A 22,650-nucleotide genomic window follows, 5' to 3' on the forward strand; every position below is an offset into this window, starting at 1 on the left:
ATACTCAGAAAACTATAAGACACTGAAGAAAGAAATCAAAGATGACACAAACAGATGGAGAGATATACCATGTTCTTGGATTGGAAGAATCAATACTGTGAAAATGACTATACGACCCAAAGCAATCTACAGATTCATGCAATCCCTATCAAATTACCAATGGCATTTTCTACAGAACTAGACAAAAAAATCTTTAAATTTTTATGGAGACACAAAAGACCCCGAATAGCCAAAGCAATCTTGAGGGAGAAAAACAGAGCTGGAGGACTCAGACTCCCTGACCTCAGACTATATTACAAAGCTACAGTAATCAAGACAATATGGTACTGGTACAAAAACAGAAATATAGATGCATGGAACAGGATAGAAAGCCCAGAGGTAATCCCACACACCTATGGTCAACTAATATATGACAAAGGAGGCAAGGATATACAGTGGAGAAAAGACAGTCTCCTCAATAAGTGGTTCTGGGAAAACTGGACAGCTACATGTAATTGAATGAAATTAGAACACTCCCTAACACCATACACAAAAATAAACTCAAAATGGATTACAGACCTAAATGTAAGACAGGACACTATAAAACCCTTAGAGGAAAACATAGGAAGAACACTCTTTGACGTAAATCACAGCAAGATCTTTTTTGATCCACTTCCTAGAGTAATGGACATAAAAACAAAAATAAACAAATGGGACGTATGAAACTTAAAAGCTTTTGCAAAGCAAAGGAAACTACAAACAAGACAAAAAGACAAACTTCAGAATGGGAGAAAATATCTGCAAACAAAACAACAGACAAAGGATTAATCTCCAAAATATATAAACTGCTCAAGTGGCTCAATATTAAAAAAACAAACCGAATCAAAAAATGGTCAGAAGACCAATCAAAGAATGGACAGAAGACCTAAACAGACATTTCTCCAAAGACATACAGATGGCCAAGAAGCACAAGAAAAGCTGCTCAACTTCACTAATTATTAGAGAAATGCAAATCAAAACTACAATGAGGTATCACCTCACACCAGTTAGAATGGACAACATCAGAAAATCTACAAATAACAAATGCTGGAGAGGGTGTGGAGAAAAGGGAACCCTCTTGCACTGCTGGTAGGAATGTAAATTGATACAGCCACTATGGAGAACAACAGTATGGAGGTTCCTTAAAAAGCTAAAAACAAAAGTGGGTCATTTATAGAGACATGGATGGATCTAGAGATGGTCATTCAGAGGGAAGTTAAGTCAGAAAGAGAAAAACAAATATCGTATATTAATGCATATATGTGGAACCTAGAAAAATGGTACCGATGAACCGGTTTATGGGGCAGAAATAGAGACACACATGTAGAGAACAAACGTATGGACACCAAGGAGGGGAAGTGGCGGGGGGTGGTGGTGGTGTGATAAATTGGGAGATTGGGATTGACATATATACACTAATATGTATAAAACATAACTAATAAGAACCTGCTGTATAAAAAATAAATAAAATAAATTTTTTTTTAAAAAGAGTTGAAATTCTCACATAGTTCATAATCAATGACCAAACGATAGCTAAGGCACTACTCAATGGAAATTACAACCTATTCCAGTGTCCTTCTTTTATTTTAGATTTTAGATTTTAGTATGCATTTCCAACTTAAAACTTATTTTTGAAGTTACACTGTAATCTAACATTCATTTGACCTTTGAAGACAGAAATCAAGTGGCAATGTGTATAAATAACACATGGCATAAAAACTACTTTTACCTACCTTTTGAGCGATCAAGACCTTTAAAAGGTTTCTTAAAATGTTTTTTGTGCTTTTTACGTTTACGTCCTTCTCAGTGGAAGCATTTTAGTGAGAAAAGGATAAAATTCAAGTTAGCAGACTAGAGGATAGAAAAGAAAACAAGAGACTTCTTCCTGACAGCAAATTTTGGTACAACTCACCTTACTTTATTTATTCTAAACTGATCTGTTATTTCAATACAAGCAGAAATTCACAAACCTTCTTTAGTCTAGAATAACCTTCTTTAATCTAGAAAATAACTTGGCAGGTGCAATTATACAAAAATTGGGTAAAATATCCATACAGAATGCCCTTTATAATACTTATGACTGTTTACACTATGAAGTTTAATTTTTCATTTCAGCATTACCAAAATATTGGAAATGTAATAATGACAGAATAAAAAGACTTTCAGAGAAAGGTTTTGATAAGTGTGTGGTAGGAACACAGGAACACAAATGAAATGAATGGGTAGGCTGCCGACAGATGACTTCCTCTGGATGATACACCTCACAAGCAGAATCCTTTAATAACTTGAGGACATAAAGAATACAAAAAGGGCAAAAAAAGTACATGGACTTGTACACTGAAATTAGCTTAATAATTCCTTTAACTCTCATCCACTTTTATTTGGCACTGCCTCACTTCATGGCATTAACCCAAACCTATCTTACCCAATTTATAAATCGTTACATTCAACTGCCCATTACACATCAACTCCAGTCCACGCTCTTGGGGCAGCCTCTGTATGGTCTCCCCTGACTCCAGTCTCCACTGTTACCTCCAACCTAACATCCTTCTATACCACCACCAGACTTACATCTTCTAAAATACTATTCAGGCCTGTTAATTCCCTGCTCAAAATTCTTTAAAGCCTCTCTGCAGCCTGCCAGATAAAATGAGAAAGTGTTTGCATGACACAAAGGTCCTTTCATGATCCGACCCCTATCACCCTGTCCTGTTCTATCTCCTGCCACTCATCCTTGCACTGGATACTTCAGGAATACTACTTATACTTTCCAAAACAAACCATAACTTTCTAATGCCTAATGCCTCTACACGTTTCATTCCCTGAACTTGGTTTGCTCTCCCTGAAGTTCTTTACCAGGCAAATTCCTAAGGAGGCTTCCAAATCTCAGGTCCAGCACTACAGCCTGTGTGAAGCCTCCTTTGACTCTTCCAAGCAACTCCAAGGCCATCTACCCCTGCACCTTATAGAGACTTCCATTAAGCAGTGATTACACTGTATTTGAAGTGTTTGCACAACTGTCTTGTTACCAGGCAGGAGTCTTCATTAGGACAAGAATTATCCTAACATCTAGGCACAAAGCACATGATACGTATCTGTTCAAATGAATCAAAAAAATCCACATCTGAACATTATAATAAAAATAGAAGCTCAGTTAAGGTTACATATATTTGAGAGAATATTCAGGATATTTAGCTTGAAATTTTAAATTCGTTCTTCCTTGATATTTTAAAGCAAACTGTCCTGCCGCTACAAAAAACTAAGAATCAAATCCCGGATTTTAAGAATAAAACCCTAAGTTTCAAGAAGAAAATATTTAATAAACGTATAACAAAACCTGGACTTTGCTATTACCAGTAGTTCTTGTCACAGAGATGTTCCCTAAGTCTTTTTCATTTATAAATTAAACATTCAGAAAAAGACTAAGTTCTCAAAGAAATACCATTTGAAAAGAAACAGCTAAGAAAGCCAGAGTAGCCCTGAAAACCATCCCACTTAAGTAGAAAGCTTTCGGAGACAGGAGTTCAGCTGCCTGGGTTTAGAATCTACCATAACTCACTCTTCTCACCTGACCTCCTATTATCTTTCTGGTTTCACATTTGTTCTAGCACCTTGCTCTGTCTTTGATCTCAGTGTTAGATGCACCATGTTTAAACATCTTCGAATAGTTGCAAAATCTAATCTGAGTACTACATATTTCTTTAGAGAGAGTTTCTGTTTAATCGGATGGACGATAAATTCATGATCCCCAGTCACTCTGTAAAGCAGTTCTCAAATGTTTTGGTCTCAGGGTTCCTTTAACACACTTACAATTTAAGAACCTTAAACAGCTTTTCATTAGTGTGGTTACAGCTATTGATATTTACCATATTGGAAATCAACACTGAAAGTCTTTTTAATATTAACTCATTAAAAAACCCATTATGTGATAGTACAGTTAACATGTATTTATGAAAAATAACTATATTTTCCAAACAAAAAGTTGTAGTGAGAAGAGTGGCATGGTTTTACAATCTTACAAGTGTCTTTAATGTCTGGCTTAGTAGAAGACTGCTGGATTCAAATATCTGCTTCTGCCTTTGCTCTTTTGGTATATGTTGTTTAGATTGAAGTATGTGAAGAAAATCCGACCTAACTACAGACAAGTAATACGAAAAGGAAAGAACATCTTCACGGTCTTTTCATGCAATTATGGATACTACACCAAACTCAACTAGTGACAGCTTCTTAAAGTTGCACCTTGGAAACTGAAACTCTATCAGTGTACCTTTCGTCTGAATTAAAATCAGTCTACCTTGCTCTTTTATACATTCATAATTTTTTACCACGCACTGATAATATGGAAATATTGCTTCATTGAATTATGCATCTTACAAACATTGAGTTACTTTATTATTTAATACCAAAAATCACATTGTTAATACCACCACAAATCTCATCAGAAAAGTCTTTTAAGTATGGGAAGCCATCAAGCTCAAAGCAGCAAATACAAATTCCCCAAAATTCTAATTTTTGTTCAGAAACTCAAATCTTTTTGCTGGCAACAAACACCGTCAGTTGTTTTTTCTTAAAGTTGTATTGTTGAAATGTCTACCAAACACCCAAATCTGAGTAATAGTAGTCTGTCAGCCATTCTTCCAAATAAAATGGCTTTCCATGAAAAAAGCAACTGGTTCCACTGACAACCCAAACAACTGCGCAAGTATTTTTCCTTGAGACAATTATCCTGCTTCAGTCTGCAGAAGTACCTTCTGTATGCTTCCTCTTTTGTCACGAAACTTCAAAGACACATATGCTCAAGAGCTGTAATTTATTAAAATTAAAATTTTTCTATTTCATCAATGACATTCTTAAGTAAAATCGGTGCTTTTTCCATTTTATTTTGTTTTTTACTGTGAGTGATTGGTAGGAAACAATACAATGGCTCCTAATAGTATAGTTTAGTGCCACAGCCTCGATTCATGCTAAGGCAGCCAGCAATTTTACACAACATTGCTTTTGCACCATCAGCACCAATGTCAACACAGTGAAACATCAAATAATGTCTTAGCATTATTATGAAAATAGTTTTGACGTTTTGAAAACCACTGCTCTAGAAGTTCTGGGTTGTTTGTTTGTTTGTTTTTTAACGAGGAAGGAATATACACTCAGAAACTGAAAACAACGAAAGGATTATAAAGTACACACAAAGTCCTGGACAACTAAATAAAGATATCATCAACAAAATTATTCTCATTTCAGAATCCTCAAATTCTAGGCCTAGTTTTTTTATCCAGGCTAATACACCTTTTTGGAATAAAAGGAAACTCTGAATCAATGAGGTTTTACTTTATGGTGACCTCTGTCTGTTTTGTTTTGTTTTTAGCAATGCTGCCCAATGATTTTGTTACATGTTTGAATGGGCCAGTGGAATTCATTTGTATCCTGGAGGCAGGTTGCGCCTAGTAGGATCAGAAAACACTGCCCCTGGCAGACTACGGAAAGCTGGTTCAATTACAACCTACAAAGCTGGACAGTGAACCATGAGTATATCCATGCTATCTTTTATATTAAACAAAGTGACTCGAAAACAAATTAACATAGTCAGCCACACTTACTCAAGGGGCAAATCTGTACAAAGAGAAACTCCTTTCAGGGTAATTTCATTCAAAGCTGTGAAATCTGCATGCAACTTACTCTTCCATTTGTCATAATGAACCTAAGCATTAAAGAAGTTTCTAGCAGCAAAAGTAATTATATCATAGTGCTTATTACTGTTTACATTTTGAGATAGAGACCCCACTTGCCATTTAATCAAAAGAAATTTTAAGTGTGACTGAGCTAATATAATACATTCCTGAAAAGTTATAGGGAATACAGTTAAATAAATCAAATTACTGTGTAAAATATTAGAAATTATTATTTTAATGTGCTTGGTAAACTTCCTAGGATACAAAAGAATCCTACTGTAAATCCTAAAGCAGTCAGCCTTCAAATCTGCCTTTTGTGAGGCTGTCCAGGACAGTAGTCTACAGGCGCCTCCAAAGCTACTACAGAGATGAAGCAAATCAGGGAGGACATGAGAAGAAAGCCACAGAAACATCTCTTATCCAGGTTCTAAATAAAGTCTCACTCAAAAAATAAAAGGTTCCATTTTATTGCTTTTTACAAAGTCTGAAAACCACTGCTATAGGAGAGGAATTGCTTAATTGAGAAACTACTATTCTACAGAACTAAAGTCAAAAAGGCAGTCCAGATTTGAGTTATCTATAGATCAAACTGTAAGCTTCATAAGGGCAGTGGATTGTGTCTGTTTCACCTCATGAATATTCAGCATCCAGCATAGTGCTTGCTACTAGAAGACATTAAGTATTTGGTGAATGAATAAATGCAGAAGGTAGAGAAAAGGAAACGATGGTAAGGGGAAAAACATGAATTACATTTCCATATTTTCTAAAAGGATGACATGTCATATGAACTCCATTAAAAGCACAAGCATGGATAACAATATAGTTTTGTATGTAGCTGAATATAATTAACCATGCATACCCACCAGGCTTGATGTCCTTGTAAACAAAGTTTTCCAAGCCATATATGAACTCCCCTGAATGTGCACCTGCATCCGCATGGCAGCGATAACCAAAATGCAAAGCGTTTAAAAGACACCTTTAACTTTACACATAAAATATGTCTAAACTTAATTCAAAGAATTAGAAATCATGTAACAGAACAAGTAAAATCCAGTGACACCAAAACAACTTACTTCTAAGGAAATATTTTCAGTGACACCATTTTCATTCTTTCAACATATAAACTTTGTTTCAATAACATTAAAACAAAAATTCTTTTTTTTTTTTTTTTTTTTTTTTTGTGGTACACGGGCCTCTCACTGTTGTGGCTTCTCCCGTTGCGGAGCACAGGCTCTGGACACACAGGCTCAGCAGCCATGGCTCACGGGCCCAGCCACTCCGCGGCATGTGGGATCTTCCCGGACCGGGGCACGAACCCGCGTCCCCTGCATCGGCAGGTGGATTCTCAACCACTGCGCCACCAGGGAAGCCCCCAAAATTCTTAATAATTAAAATTATAATAATAATTTCAAATTAAACAAAACAGACAAATATCAGTTATGGCTAACGTCTCATTGATTTGCCAAATTTTCAAAGAAAGCAAAAATCTGCTGTTTTGGTTCCCTTTTTCCCCACCATTTTGCCCATTTTCAGAATAAAATATTGCTGTGATATTTATGCTAATTTTAGAGTCAGCTAAAATGAATTCATCTTACTTTAGTGTATGTTCCCTTTCAGACACATTGTCTGAATCCTTTCTATCCATTCTTGTCAGTGATGGCTAGGTAGCACCATCTTCCATTTCCCTCCTCAAATCCAGCCTAGACACCACTACAAGCTTACCTTCCTAAAACACAGCTGTGATCACATCACTCTGGATTTTTTTTTAAAAAGTAAAACTTACTTTCTCACTGACTACCAATTAAAGTCCATTATAAACCAGAGTCAAGAGCCAGACTGAGTTCAAATTCTAGCTCTGTCATTTTCTAGCAGCATAACCTAGAACAAGTTATTTAACTTCCAGCTTTCTCATCTATATTATGGGAACAATAAAAGCCCTTATATCATAGAATTATGACTATTAAATGAGTAAGCTGACATAAAGCATTTTGAAGAGTGACCCACAAATAGTAAATTCTCAATAATTATCGTCATCACCATCATGGCATTCAAATCTCTTAAAACTGACCTAAACTTAACTTTCCAACTCACGTCCAGCTACACTATCAAACTTCCAAATTCTTAGCTGCTCCCCATACATGCTCTACATTTTTTCATTTCACTGTCCCCTTTACCTAGAATGCCCTCTCTCCTTTCTGCATACTCATCCTTTAGACTCAGCTGAAATATATACCTTCACAGTGTCCACCCTGATCTCTGGCTGAACATAATATGCCCATTATGAACTCCCGTAACACTCTTATCTATATCTCTTTGACGAGACTCAACACTCTCTCCTATTTATCACTATATATGAAGTCTTTCAACAGTAGGCTCCAGGAATTTTCTAATTTTTGTGTTTCCAACAATCTGTTGAACAGAATGGCATCAGACTTCTCAAAAGTACCTGGAAGTTAGAAGATTTTGCCTTCAAAATTATAATTTTAAACCCAACATTCTATCCCCAGCCAAATCAAACAAGTATGGAAATAAATTACAGATCTTTCAGACTTGAAAGGATTTTTAAAATTATATCCAGTGTATCCTTTCTTAAAAGCTATTAGAAATGTTCTAGCAAAACAAAGAAACAAACTAACATAGAACAAAAGGCAAGGGACCCAGTGAATTAAAACAGAAGAGCAGTGAAGACCAGTTCCAGGATGACAATTATGTAGCAGAACTAAAAGAACAACCAGTTCAGAGAAAGATCTCCAAGAGGGACAGGGGGACAGGGAGAGGACCAACAAATGGGTTTGGCCAATTGGAAAATAACACTGATAGTCATACGATAAATAGATTTCATGTAGTACACAAAAAGAATTGAAGATAAATTTACAAAGAAGACCAGGCAAATAGGAAAGAAGCATTTACAAATTCAAGAAAAACAAAAGGCTACATAGCAAAGGAAATATAATCACAGTACATTATTTGACCTATGCAGTGAACAATAATTATATTGTCATAGTAATGTAAATTTTGACTTGCAATTGGCCAAAAATTATGATGTAACCATATTGTGAGAAGACAGAAAGGGGAATTTAGGGTGAAAAAATTGTAGGAGAGGTGAATTCCTTAACTACCGTAACAGGAAATCCAAGATAGTGCCTTACATTAATACATTAGACAACCACAGAAAGTTAATATTTCTAAAATGATGGTTCCCTCTAAGGAGTGGGTCTAGAGGGTAGAGAATGGTGGAATACGCAACTGACATTTTTCATCATAAGTCTTTTTGGAAAAACTATTTGATTTTAGAGTTAATGTTAACTCTAAAATTTTAGAGTTTTTGACAAAATTAACATTTTAAAATACAGAATCTATATAGCATTTGAAAATCTTTTGGCCTCACTAGGAATTTAATATTTCCCTTTACAATAGCCTTTCCAGGAAAATAAACTCACTACAATGAAATAAAAGAAGAAAAATATCAAGAAAGTTTATTTTTACAGTTAAGCAAGCTCTCTAGAAATGAATTTATAGTTATATTTCAATTTTCTTTTTTTCCCACAAAATAGTGGGCAGCACTTTATTTTAACAAATGAAACAAATTAAATAAAAATACTTTTTTAAAGCAGATCAGCCTGAGGACTCTATTTTCATTTTTATCATCTGGTGCTTATAATTGAATCACTTCCTCTCCTTACCTCCTAGTCTCTATACATACACGATAGTGCTTTTGTGCTTTTAAAATCAAGAAATAAGTGGAAAAATAATAAGTATGAAAAATAAAGTATGGTAATCAAGTCAAAATTATTAATTAATAATGGTGAAATAGAAAGCACCTAAAGGCCAGGGCTTTCTTATCATTCGTATGAATAACATTACATGAACGTAGGATCCATATTCACACAACCTAGAAAAAATACTTATAGGCAGTCAAGATAATTAAATGTATTCCTTGACAATTAAAGGAAAAAAAGTCTATCAACATATTTCCCAATTCCTGAATTCATCTTTTATACTCAAAACATTTTTCTGACAAATCTAATGTAATAATGTTAAAACTGAGTTTCACTTTCTGAATTTTAGTTCTACCCAACAAAACCTAAATTATATCATCCAAGAAGCTACAATGTAATGATTATGTATTATATAAGCCTAACAGCCCCATTTACACAAGCTTAATACTACAGATGTTCATCCCTATAGAGTTATCAAATCAACCTGAATAGCCTCTCTGCCAGACACAAACATATAAGTTTCCTAAGTATTGAAAACGCAGGAGTCAAAATTTCATAGGCACTTAATACAAAATGTATAGCAGGCTATCATTTTGCTGACTGTCAACTACTAAAACAAGAGAGAGTATATACCATGCTTTTTCTTATAGTTCACTTGAAACGCTAAAATATTTTTTTAAGCAATCACAGCTATTTCCATTCCAATTAAAAAAAAAATGAGTCTGGGGTTTGTTTCTCAAGAGGGAAAATATAACTTAATTATACATATTATAAATTATTGTAAGTGTATAACTACATGTTACAGCAATATATCCAAGCATATATAAATATATCGATTGATGACTACATATAATTATATACATTTGTGTTAAGAAAACAGATTTAATCTGAATTGATTCAAGAAAGAAATAAAATTTTAGTGCTCTCCAAGCCTTTTTCCTCATTTTTATAAAACTACTTCTAATTAACCAAAATTGAATAAAAAGAAATACTCACACTTAACTGTCATAAAACAAAACCACTACCACCTTGCTTTATTTGGTACATAAAGTACTAGAAATGAAGAAAACTGTTTTCATGGAAATATAGATCCTTAAGTTTCAGCAGAAACATAAGATATGGTAAAATATGAAAAGCGAAAGGAAAAAACATGTTTAGGCTTTTTAAAAATTCTACCATTAAGACAGCCTCTGTATTTTAAGTATTTTAGTACTTTTTTGTAAAATAATCAATAATTCTGAATAAGAGAAAAACACTTGTAGCAAAAAGAATTAGAATCATTGATAAAGAATTTTAATCAACAAGCTATTTTTAAGAGAGATTTCTTATTGATTTAAATAAATATCAGCAGTTTAATCTAGGAAAGATATCTTATTATAATATCTAAATATAATTTTTGTCATTTCTAACTCAACATTTCCCATATCTTTTAAGAGAGACCAAAGAGAAATGCCTTAGCATTTCTAGTACCATCTTCTTTCATCACAGAAATATATAAACATGCTAACAAATGACACAAAAATTATGTAAAATGCTATAACTCTCACACCCTAATCTGCAACTGGGGTATGATTTGACTTGAAAGAGAAAAACAACCTTGGAAAGGCTTGGAAAAGTCCTTCAACTCACCATCCTACAGACTACTCTTTTTCATCCTATCCTTATTGTTGCTCCATAAACCAAATTAAAATAGTCACCAGATTTATTTTTAGATAAAAACAAAACATTAAAAGTTGAGACAAGATGTTAAAATGTTGAAATCTGAAAAATCAAGTTTTTAAAACTATCATGTATAATATAAAGAGACAGCTAGGAAAAGAATTACAGCACCATTTCCTCTAAACATTATTTCACTATATTAATATACCAAACCTTATTATCTTTCAACAACACGTGTGAAAATGCTGACAAGGAAACCATTAACCTTTGGGAAAAACAAACAAGCTTGCAAGAGCTCAAAGAATTTGGGAAGTCTCCATTAAGCAGCACAGTAGAAATGACTGGTAAGAAATGACTGGTAAGAAAAGTAAGAAAAGTGTGAGTCACTCCCAAGTGTGAGTCATTAAAATCTTTACAATCAATATTGTGAGATATGATTTTAAAAGTAGATTCTTTCCTTGGAACTACAACATATGAAGGCCTATGAAAGAACCCTCTTTACAGAGCATTAAATATATCTATAATATAGGTATATATACATTTATCTAAAACATAAACTTATTGTACCTTTCTCTGCTGCTTTTTGAAGGGCTTCTTCAATTCGGGATAATTCTTTCTGTTTAATATCTTGCAAGGATTTTTCTTCCTTTTCAGCATCATATTTAATACCTAAAAATGTATAGTTAATTCACATATCAAGAAAGGCAATTAATAAATAAACAAATAAGAAAAGTTCAGCCTCATTATAATATTGTATTGTGTGTGTAATAAGTAATTTTTTGTAAGTCAAAAAACATTTATATTCTTTAGATTGGTTTTACAAAAAGCTTAAACATAAATGATTCCTATTTATTTACAAAGCTTATATCAAAAGGAAAACGACAGAAGGAAAGAAATTAAAGGGAGAAAGAAGATAGGAAAAAGGATATTTGGGGAAAAGGGTGAGTAGAAAGATGAAAGGGAGGAACAAAGAGAAGGCAGAAAGTATACCAAAATATTTCCAGTTATTATATCTGAGTGGTAAAATTTTGAGTAACTACAAAAAACATGTAATATCCAGTACCCGCTGGTAACAATGTAAGATTGATGAAAAGACTTTCAGAAAGTAATTCAAGAACATGTATCAACAATCATAAAACATATATATCCTTTTAATCTAGTAATCTCATTTTTGATCATGTATCCTAAGGAAGTAACACAAAATGAGTAAGATATCCATAAGAAGGAGGAGTTTATAATGTTCACTGTAATAGCAAAAAACAGTTGGCAGACCATAATGGAATATCATATAGCCTTTCAAAATTGTCACTATCACCAAAAAAACTGTGAAATATATATATATATATATATATATATATTAACCAAAAAAGCCAGATCCCTGTTGTACATATAGTGTGATAAATGCTACATCAAATCAAGTATGTATACAGTAAAGACTGGAAAACAAAAGGTAAAAATAAAAATTGTTTCTTTTATGGTTGAGAAAATATAAGTAATTTTTCCCTAAAATACCCAAACTTTTCTTAATATTATATTGTACTCAAACTGAAAAAACATTAATAATAAAAGATATCACTTTAAAAAACATCACTACTTTAAAAATTAAAATACTATAGCTTATAATGAAAAAAATTATCTACTTTACACACATTTTTTTTTTTTTTTTTTTTTTTTTGTGGTATGCGGGCCTCCCTCTGTTGTGGCCTCTCCCGTCGCGGAGCACAGGCTCCGGACGCGCAGGCCCAGCGGCCATGGCTCACGGGCCCAGACGCTCCGCGGCATGTGGGATCCTCCCAGACCGGGGCGCGAACCCGGTTCCCCTGCATCGGCAGGCGGACGCGCAACCACTGCGCCACCAGGGAAGCCTACTATAGCTTATAATGAAAAAAATTATCTACTTTACACACATTTTTGAAAGAACATTCACTCAAAATCAGAAGCAACAAAATGGGAAAAAAAATTTTCCAGTCTGTAGATTAATACATTTTTTAAAACTTATTTACTTTCATTCCCAAAAGTAGAAATCTAATGTATCTCAACTTAATAGGAAGCCTTAGTTGTAGAATAATTATTCATTGAGAATAGAATAAATTTCACAAATGGTTGAAATTATTCTTTGCAACAATAGCATAAAAATATTTTATATAAAATGTGGCAATATATGTGTATCTGTAAAATGTATGTATTGTATATGTGTACATATATGAATATGATTAGTTTATTTCTATTATCTTCTTTTTTACTAAACATATTAAAATATTTAACATAGGTAACAATTTAATTTTACTATGATGCTATATAATTTTACTATGATGTTTACTATAATGCTTATAAACCTAAAATAACATACTTGCCCCAGGGACAACAAGCAGGTATAATCCCTCTAGGGTTGCAACAACAGCTTCTCCATAAAGGTTCTTCCAAGGAATCTTCAAAGTTAATTTATCTAAAGGAACATAATTTCAACCTTCTTATGTGGATGCTCAAGAAGATAAACATTTCTCACTTTTCATTAAGAGAAAAAGTACACAAAACCCTTCACACATATAGTATGTACATCACTCAGAAAAGAAAAGAAAAAAAACCCCAACACAGTTTAAAACATCTTTTCCATATTATATTACCATTAAGGTGACTATTCACATTGTGCTTTATCTTTTTCAAACTTTTTGATAACTATTAATTCATTTAATATTCCCAAACTGTAAGAAAAATGAGGCAACTATTACTTCAGTTTTGAAAAAAAAGGAAACTCAGTCCCAGACAGGTTAAATTACAGACAGGTTAAATTATATGCTTAAGTCCACCCAAGTCATCAATGGAACCAGAATTGATGGTCTGAATACTGTACATGCTGTTCTAGCCACACCTACAACTTCATCTCTACAGCATTAGTATAAAAAAAAAAAAATCTGTTCAAGATCTCAGGAATTGAAGCGGCAACACAGAGAAGAGTACCAAAGGAACAGAACTTTGACAGTATGCCAAACTGCTACAACTGGAAGAGGCCAACCCTAAAGGCAAGGTATACTGTTTTATGGTTACTAGTATTATGAGTTACAGGAGTTCAGACCAGTTATATTCCTAATATCTACTTATAAATCTCATGAAAGGCAGAACACATCTTCTATCTTAGAAACAATGGTATTAATATCAGGTCCTCCAGAAATTTACCTACAGAAACTTTCTCACCCATAATAATAGATGAACTATGGCCCTGTCACTAAGCCAAGTTTGGAGTTTTACAGCAAAAACCTACGCAAAGCAGGAGAGAAGACAAAAAGGGCATATTCTCAGCTAAATTTTGAAATGGGCAAAATCTGTCTTTGGTATCTTTCCACATTTATTTCTTTACTCTCTTCCCAATCTTTAGTACGCCCTCTTTCCAGGTCTCCAGGTAGCCAATGTCCCAATCTGCCCTCAACTGTATTAGAACAATTCTATCCAAACCTTTTCTACCCCACAGTTTTCCATGTTCCAAAATTAAATACCTTCTCTCATCACAATTTAAAAAATAATGACCCTACAGTCATTATACTGAGAGCTATAGTTCTCTCAGTGCTGCTGATCAGACCCTTAAGACAAAGAATCTGATTCAACTAACTCATGCTAATATGTAATGACTAAGCTACTTATACCACCAGAATCATTGGCACTTTTAAATAAAGATGCTGAAAGCTCAAAAAATTGTTAAACAGGATAAGAAGCTGAAGAGGAAATAAAATAATGCAATGCAAAGGGAGGATATCTTGATTCACCTGAATGGCTATGGACGCAAGCCAGTTTTAGCTGGGAATCTCTTACCAAGGTTAAAATCTCGAATTATTTCTCCATCTAAATTTTTATTTTTCTCCAGCTTATAAAACTGATGAGTTTCTTAAATGGTTCCCACTTCAGAGGACCTAGAGGTAATGCCTAGAGGTAGTCATTTCTAAGTCTATTGATTTTATAGTGAGTACCACCTATATTTATAATGGATAGTGTTTTATTTGTAGTTATCTCACCAACTACTAAAAACTGATTTGATTGCCTTCTTGGTGAGCATGAGACTGAAAAAGTCGGAAATGCCCCTTTAACATACCAAAAAGAGATTAACTGTTCTCTAAACCTTTTCTTCTCTCCTTTTACCCTAACTCATTATCCTCCCATCCTTAATTATTCTGTATTCCACTGAAATTAAGTTAGCTATGTTACTGCCTTCCTTTTATAGATCACAAAATTTTTTAAATTTTTAAGTAAAAGGAGTATCCACAAATATGTCTAGCTCTTAGAAAACCAAAACATACTTGAGCCCACTTAGCCACACTAACTCTACAGGTTAGGTGTAATATTTTAACCTAACAGTAATTTAATAACTAATATAAATGCCCCATAAACCCCAAAACAGGGATAACTAGAAAGAAAATATGCTTTGCATCCTTACATGTAAAGGGTCTCTCATAACTCAGTGAGTAACCTTGAAGGAAGCCATTAAATTCTTATAATACTTTAAAAGCAAAGAGAATAAATTCTGAACCATTAGAAAACCTCTTCCAAAACATAAATCTAGTTGTAATAATATAATGAATAACGTATAAGTTCTTTAGTCAAATATAACTCATCCAATACCCTGGAAATGACATTGCAATATTTTGTACTAATTTTAGATCTCTATAACTTCTTTAAGGACAAAGATATCATATTTAGCCTTGCTTCTCCCACAGCTATATATCTCAAAGGGAAAAGAATGAATGAATGGCTATAACTTCACTCAAGGATTTCGATTAAGCATGTAGGGCTACAACAATACTTCTAAAACAATGCTAAACATCACCGCCTCACAAAGCACAAGGCTCTGTGTAACAGACGAACAAAAAATCTAATGCGAGCCCTAGGGATACTTTCCATCTAAGGGAAATTTTTTCAAGGAAAATTTATATTTAAATTTTTATAAAACGAACACATATATATGGTATAATGTGGATTCACAGAAGTATTCAAGTAATTACTAAGAGATACTAGAACAGTAAAAGACAAAGCCTCCCTTGAATACAAAATAATGAATGAAGAAGGAAAGCGATGTGGTGAAGTAGCAGGGTGATGGGGATGGAAGGAAGGATGGTGGCATAAATGAAAATTCTAAAGTAAGGGGAAGTCATCTAGGGTTGTAATTTATATTTTTTTAAAAAGTAAAAACCAAGTAGTATGGACTAGTTGAAAGGACTTGATATATTAAACTTCCTATTAAAAAATTTCTCCAACAAAGATGTATGCTTAGTTATGGCTGATCTTAGTGTAAGAGTTTAGCTGCAAAGGAAGACTTTCTGCTTAACAAAACATACCCTCTATGCCACACTGCTGCACAATGTATCAAGTGAAATGGCTGAACAAAACATGAGGGAAATAAGCTACACTTAAATTCCCTTTACTAGAGTTTGCAAATTACACTACTTTGACATATGAAGAAAAATCACACAAAATTTGCATTTCGATTTTGAAAATGAAGATATTTTTGTGTGGTGGAACCAAGCCTGAAACACATCATTGCAGTTCAAATGTCCTTCCACTTTAGAGGGTAATTTTCTAACCTTTGTCAAAAACTTTGATGTATGTACTAGGTATAGTTGACATTAGGCTCAGAACTCAGAAAGCTCTAATCAACATAAACCAAAAACCTCTCACATTTTTTTCAAGCTAAAAATGATGTTTGAGATTAAATAACAGGAACAATAAAAAACTAAAAGGACGGAGAAAAATTCAAATGAAGAGTGAAGTACTTACCAATTTGGCCAGCCCTGACTTTAAAAGGAACATCCAATTCACTCTTCAGAAGAAAGAAAAAAGATTAAAGAACACCTTAAATTATTAAGCCCCCACCCAAATCACCTTTCTATCATCATTTAAATACACAATCATCTCTAAGGAAAAACAAATTTTCTATATTTGAGTAACTCATAAAGGATATGTTTCTCAGCTGAAAAAAAGTTTTTATTAACTTACACTTGACTTTAAAGAAAGAATTCATAAGAGAAGCAAAATTATAAATAAGAACAACAGAAAAAGAGTTTGTAGTTAAAGAAAGTAATTGGGTTGGGCTTCCCTGGTGGCGCAGTGGTTGAGAGTCCGCCTGCCAATGCAGGGGACATGGGTTCGTGCCCCGGTCCGGGAGGATCCCACATGCCGCGGAGCGGCTGGGCCCGTGAGCCATGGCCACTGGGCCTGCGAGTCCGGAGCCTGTGCTCCGCAACGGGAGAGGCCACAATAGTGAGAGGCCCGCGTACCACCCCCCCCAAAAAAAAAAGAAAGTAATTGGGTAAACTGGTTAGTTGTTTTAATAAACCAAACCAAGCCAGATGGAAATTCCATGAATTTTTAAAGTAACAGATGAACACTGCTTATGTGAAATACTGAAAGGAAGGAAAAGGAAGATTCTTTTCACTTAAATAAGTTGAAAACAATAACTGAACAATCCTCTATCAAGTAAAATATTCAGTAAATGAATAAACAAATCTTAAAAGGCAGATGCCCAACATATTATCTACCATATTAGCATTTACTTTAGATAAGTTACTAACAGGTACCAATCGATAACGATGAACTTTCACTTATCTAGATTCCAAACCACTAGAAAGTTCAAATAACTTTTTTATTCACAGAGTACCAATCAATAACTGGTATTCACAATGTTCGCTTGAGTCTTTAAAATAATTAAAAATTCAACCAGTCAGAACAGCCTTTCTGTCAGGTGTACCTTACATGCTAATACTATGGAAATCTGGCAACTTAAATACATACTTTAGGTAAGAATTAACCAATCAATTAAAAATTAACTAAAAAATAAATAAATAAATAAAATAATCAATTTACCCACTCACCTGATTACTCAACTATTCTAAGTGAACAGAAACTGAACAAAACACTAACAGATTTTGAAATATTATACTATATAGTGCTATATACTATAGTACTATTATACTATTTTGTATTATTAACTTCGTTCTAAAGATGATTAAACTGATGCTCAAAGAAACTGAGAAACTACCCAAAAGACACAGCTGGTCAAAGCCAGTGCTACCACTCAAACCCAGGTCGGCCAGAGTACAAGGTCCATGAACTTTCCACTATGCCAGTAACAAAATAAACTGTTACTTCTTGAGTTCTACTCCTAGATCTTCAACATCCAAAACTGGCTTCCATGAGACCAGTCATGGGAGAACTTTGTGTATAAGGCTCCCCTTAATTACACAGTTCATCATGTAGATATTCAACCAGAAGTCAAAGCTAGGATTATAAAACATAATGTAGGTTAATTATAAATCTGACCTATTGATTAAAGAATAAACTCATTCTTAAGACATTTCATAAACTCAAATTAAGTCCAAGAGGCTAAAGACAAAGGGGGGTAGGGGTCTTGGAAGATGGGGAGAGTTTTGTTTTCAGCTCAACAGTAAAAGACCCAAATTACTGTCTAGAGCTAGAGTCCAAAAAAATCTATTTTACCTCTTAACATTACCATAGTATTATAAGGCTGCACTGCCAATATATTTCCAAAAAATACAATTATTTATTAGATACATTGTTAAAATAAAGCCCTTATTTACCTGAAAAATATTTAAAGATAATTCTGAAGAAAACTATTTCATTAAGACAAACGTCTACTACAAAGCTACACAGCCAAATATATAAAAGGGAAAAACATTATTACTTTCCAAGAGATACTATTTCGATCATCAGGAAAAAAATTTTTTTCCTAAATATTTAATCTCAGATTTTCCTAGAGCAAACAGTTAAAAAAGTAATCCTTCTTTGAGAGACTCAATTCCTTCACCTGGCACCTGGTACCAGATACCTAGTAACCAGGGTTTCTAAGAGCTTACCGAATTAACTGAGTAGTCAACATAGTTTAAAAAAAAAAAAAAAAACTTACCAGAGCATTTTCTTTTATTTGTAGATTATCTAAAGCCACATTACCTTTAAAAAATAAAAGACAAAAATATGAAGTTAATACACCAAATAGTATACCCTGTCTTAATGCAAAACCAAACACTATGACACTACGCTAAATTCTAAGTGAGCAAAGCAAACTTCAAGAACTTAAGAAGCTACTGGCACAAAAGAGTTGCTACTTATAGAGAAGAAGTATTAGCTGTAAATATTTTAGGTTAGCCCAATGCAAAACAAATTACAAAATAGTTAATCAGGCTAACATTTAATGAGAAAGAAGTTGAAACACACTATTGTAGAGCAATTATACTCTAATAAAGATGTTTAAAAAAAAAGAAAGAAAGAAGTTGAAGACTTTCAGACTAAAGAACTTTGGAACCAAAGAAAGTATCCATCATTTTTAATGATTAAGCCAAAATCTCAAAAGAAGGACGTAAATAGGTGACTATTATAACAGATCAATTATCCTGCAACCCAGGATTCTTTCCTTAATCATGGTGCCAGTGAATATTTTCTACAAGACCACAGTGTTAATCTTTTAAAACTTCAAACATCCTACTTTCCCAGTAATTATTGTTTATGGTTGTAATATTCTTTCATTAGTCCAGCTTTTTAAAAGTCTATTCAGATATTGTAATAAAAAGCTAAAGCCACAATGACACGATTACATGATTCAAATTTTAAACACTGCACCTACATGTTGATACACAATATGTAAGTATTCTTGCTTACATAAAAACTTAAGCAATAAAAAAAGTTTTCATTTCACTTAAATTCTCTAAAGATTACTAAAACTAAAGTTTCAACACTGAATACAAGTATAAATTATGCAGTTATGTACTTTCTTAATCAACATGACAGATTTATTTTTTTTAAAAATACTATGCTTCCTATGCACAGATAACAAACTACAAGACTAGATACTAAAATAATCACAGCTGTTATTGCCATATAATAAAGTTCGTTTCCTTTGTATAAGCATATTGTAAATTTCCTAAGATAAACTTAAAAACTTCAAAAGGAAAGTAAGAGGTAAGAACCCTCACAAATGGGAAGAAAATACTACAGCATAATAATAGGAAGAAGGCGTCTACAGTATACTGCAGAGAAATTAAAACCTGAAATAGGCAATAACTTCAGAGTCAAAGAGACAGACTAAAAAGTTATTTTGGAGATAGCCACATCCACCACAGGGCAGACAGCAGAATCAAGAAAAACTACAATCCTGCAGCCTGTGGAATGAAAACCACATTCACAGAAAGACAGACAAAATGAAAAGACAGAGGACTGTGTACCAGATGAAGGAACAAGACAAAACCTCAGAAAAACAACTAAATGAAGTGGAGATAGCCAACCTTCCAGGAAAAGAATTCAAAATAATGATAGTGAAGATGATCCAGAATCTCAGAAAAAGAATGGAGGCAAAGATCGAGAAGATGCAAGAAATGTTTAACAAAGACCTAGAAGAATTAAAGAACAAACAAACAGAGATGAACAATACAATAACTGAAATGAAAAATACACTAGAAGGAATCAACAGCAGAATAACTGAGGCAGAAGAATGGATAAGTGACCTAGAAGACAGAATGGTGGAATTCACTGCCACAGAAGAGAATAAAGAAAAAGAATGAAAAGAAATGATGATGGCCTAAGAGACCTCTGGGACAACATTAAACACAGCAACATTCGCATTATAGGGGTCCCAGATGGAGAAGAGAGAGAGAAAGGACCCGAGAAAATAACTGAAAAGATTATACTCGAAAACTTCCCTAACATAGGAAAGGATAGCAACCCAAGTCAAGGAAGCTCAGAGACTCCTAGGTAGGATAAACTCAAGGAGAAACATGCTGAGACACATAGTAATCAAACTAACAAAAATTAAAGACAAAGAAAAATTATTTAAAGCAACAAGGGAAAAATGACAAATAACTTACAAGGGAACTCCCATAAGGTTACCAGCTGATTTCTCAGCAGAAACTCTACAAGCCAGAAGGGAATGGCACTATATATTTAAAGTGTTGAAAGAGAAGAACCTACAACCAAGATTACTCTACCCGTCAAGGATCTCATTCAGATATACATATAGATAATTACCTTAAATGTGAATAAGTTAAATTCTCCAACCAAAAGACACAGGCTGGCTGAATGTATACAAAACAAGACCCATATATATGCTGCCTACAAGAGACCCACTTCAGACCTACAGACACATACAGACTGAAAATGAGGGGATGGAAAAAGATTTCCCATGCCAATGGAAATCAAAAGAAAGCTGGAGTACCAATACTCATATCAGACAAAATAGACTTTAAAATAAAGACTGTTACAAGAGACAAGGAAGGACACTACATAATGATCAAGGGATCAATCCAAGAAGAAGATATAACAATTATAAATACAAATGCACCCAACATAGGAGCACCTCAATACATAAGGCAACTGCTAACAGCTATAAAAGAGGAAGTCGACAGTAAGATAGTAATAGTGGGGGACTTTAACACCTCATTTACACCAATGGACAGATCACCCAGACAGAAAATTAATCAGGACACACTAGCCTTAAATGACACAATAGACCAGATAGACTTAACTGATATTTACAGGACATTCCATCCAAAAACAGCAGATTACACTTTCTTCTCAAGTGCACACGGAACATTCTCCCAGATAGATCACATCTTGGGTCACAAATCAAGCCTCGGTAAATTCAAGAAAATTGAAATCATATCAAACATCTTTTCCAACCACAACGCTATGAGATTAAAAGTCAATTACAGCGGGAAAAAACGTAAAAAACACAAACACATGAAGGCTAAACAGTACATTCCTAAATAACCATGAGATCACTGAAGAAATCAAAGAGGAAATCAAAAAACACCTAGAGACAAATTACAATGAAAACATGATGATCCAAAACCTATGGGATGCAGCAAAAGAAGTACTAAGAGGGAAGTTTATAGCAATACAATCCTACCTCAAGAAACAAGAAAAATCTCAAATAAACAATCTAATCTTACACCTAAAGGAACTAGAGAAAGAAGAATAATCAAAACCCAAAATTAGCAGAAGGAAAGAAATCATAAAGATCAGAGCAGAAATAAATGAAATAGAAACAAAGAAAACAATAACAAAGATCAATAAAACTAAAAGCTGGTTCTTTGAGTAGACAAACAAAATTGATAAACCTTTTGCCAGACTCATTAAGAAAAAGAGGGAGAGGACTCAAATCAATAAAATTAGAAATGAAAAAGGAGAAGTTACAACAAACACTGCAGAAATACAGTGTCACAAGAGACTACTACAAGAAACTCTATGCCAATAAAATGCACAACTGGAAGAAATGGACAAATTCTTAGAAAGGTATAACCTTCCAAGACTGAACCAGGAAGAAATAGAAAATATGAACAGCCCAATCACAAGTAATGAAATTGAAACTGTGACTAAAAATCTTCCAACAAACAGAAGTACAGGACCAGATGGCTTCACAGGTGAATTCTATCAAACATTTAGAAAAAAAAAATTACAGACCAATATCACTGATGACTATAGATGCAAAATTTCTCAACAAAATACTGGCAAACAGAAACCAACAACACATTAAAAGGATCCTACACCATGATCAAGTGGGATTCATCCCAGGGATGCAAGGATTCTTCAAAATA

The 22,650-nt window shown here is 33.7% G+C and overlaps 1 protein-coding gene across 2 annotated transcripts in view; it reads right to left on the reverse strand.

The window, feature by feature from the left end:
- The window catches only part of VPS13C (vacuolar protein sorting 13 homolog C), a 182,326-nt gene that overhangs the window by 147,220 nt on the left and 12,456 nt on the right, over positions 1-22,650 (reverse strand). For both annotated transcript variants that reach the window (XM_024128742.3, XM_028494846.2), the window contains exons 2-5: positions 18,972-19,015; positions 16,826-16,868; positions 13,416-13,511; positions 11,633-11,734 (exon numbers count right to left, since the gene is read on the reverse strand). In XM_024128742.3, coding sequence (XP_023984510.1) covers positions 11,633-11,734; positions 13,416-13,511; positions 16,826-16,868; positions 18,972-19,015 — 285 coding nt within the window. The remainder of the gene's footprint in view (positions 1-11,632; positions 11,735-13,415; positions 13,512-16,825; positions 16,869-18,971; positions 19,016-22,650) is intronic.

Source organism: Physeter macrocephalus, chromosome 11 (assembly GCF_002837175.3).
Source record: "Physeter macrocephalus isolate SW-GA chromosome 11, ASM283717v5, whole genome shotgun sequence".
Taxonomy (NCBI): Eukaryota; Metazoa; Chordata; class Mammalia; order Artiodactyla; family Physeteridae; genus Physeter; species Physeter macrocephalus.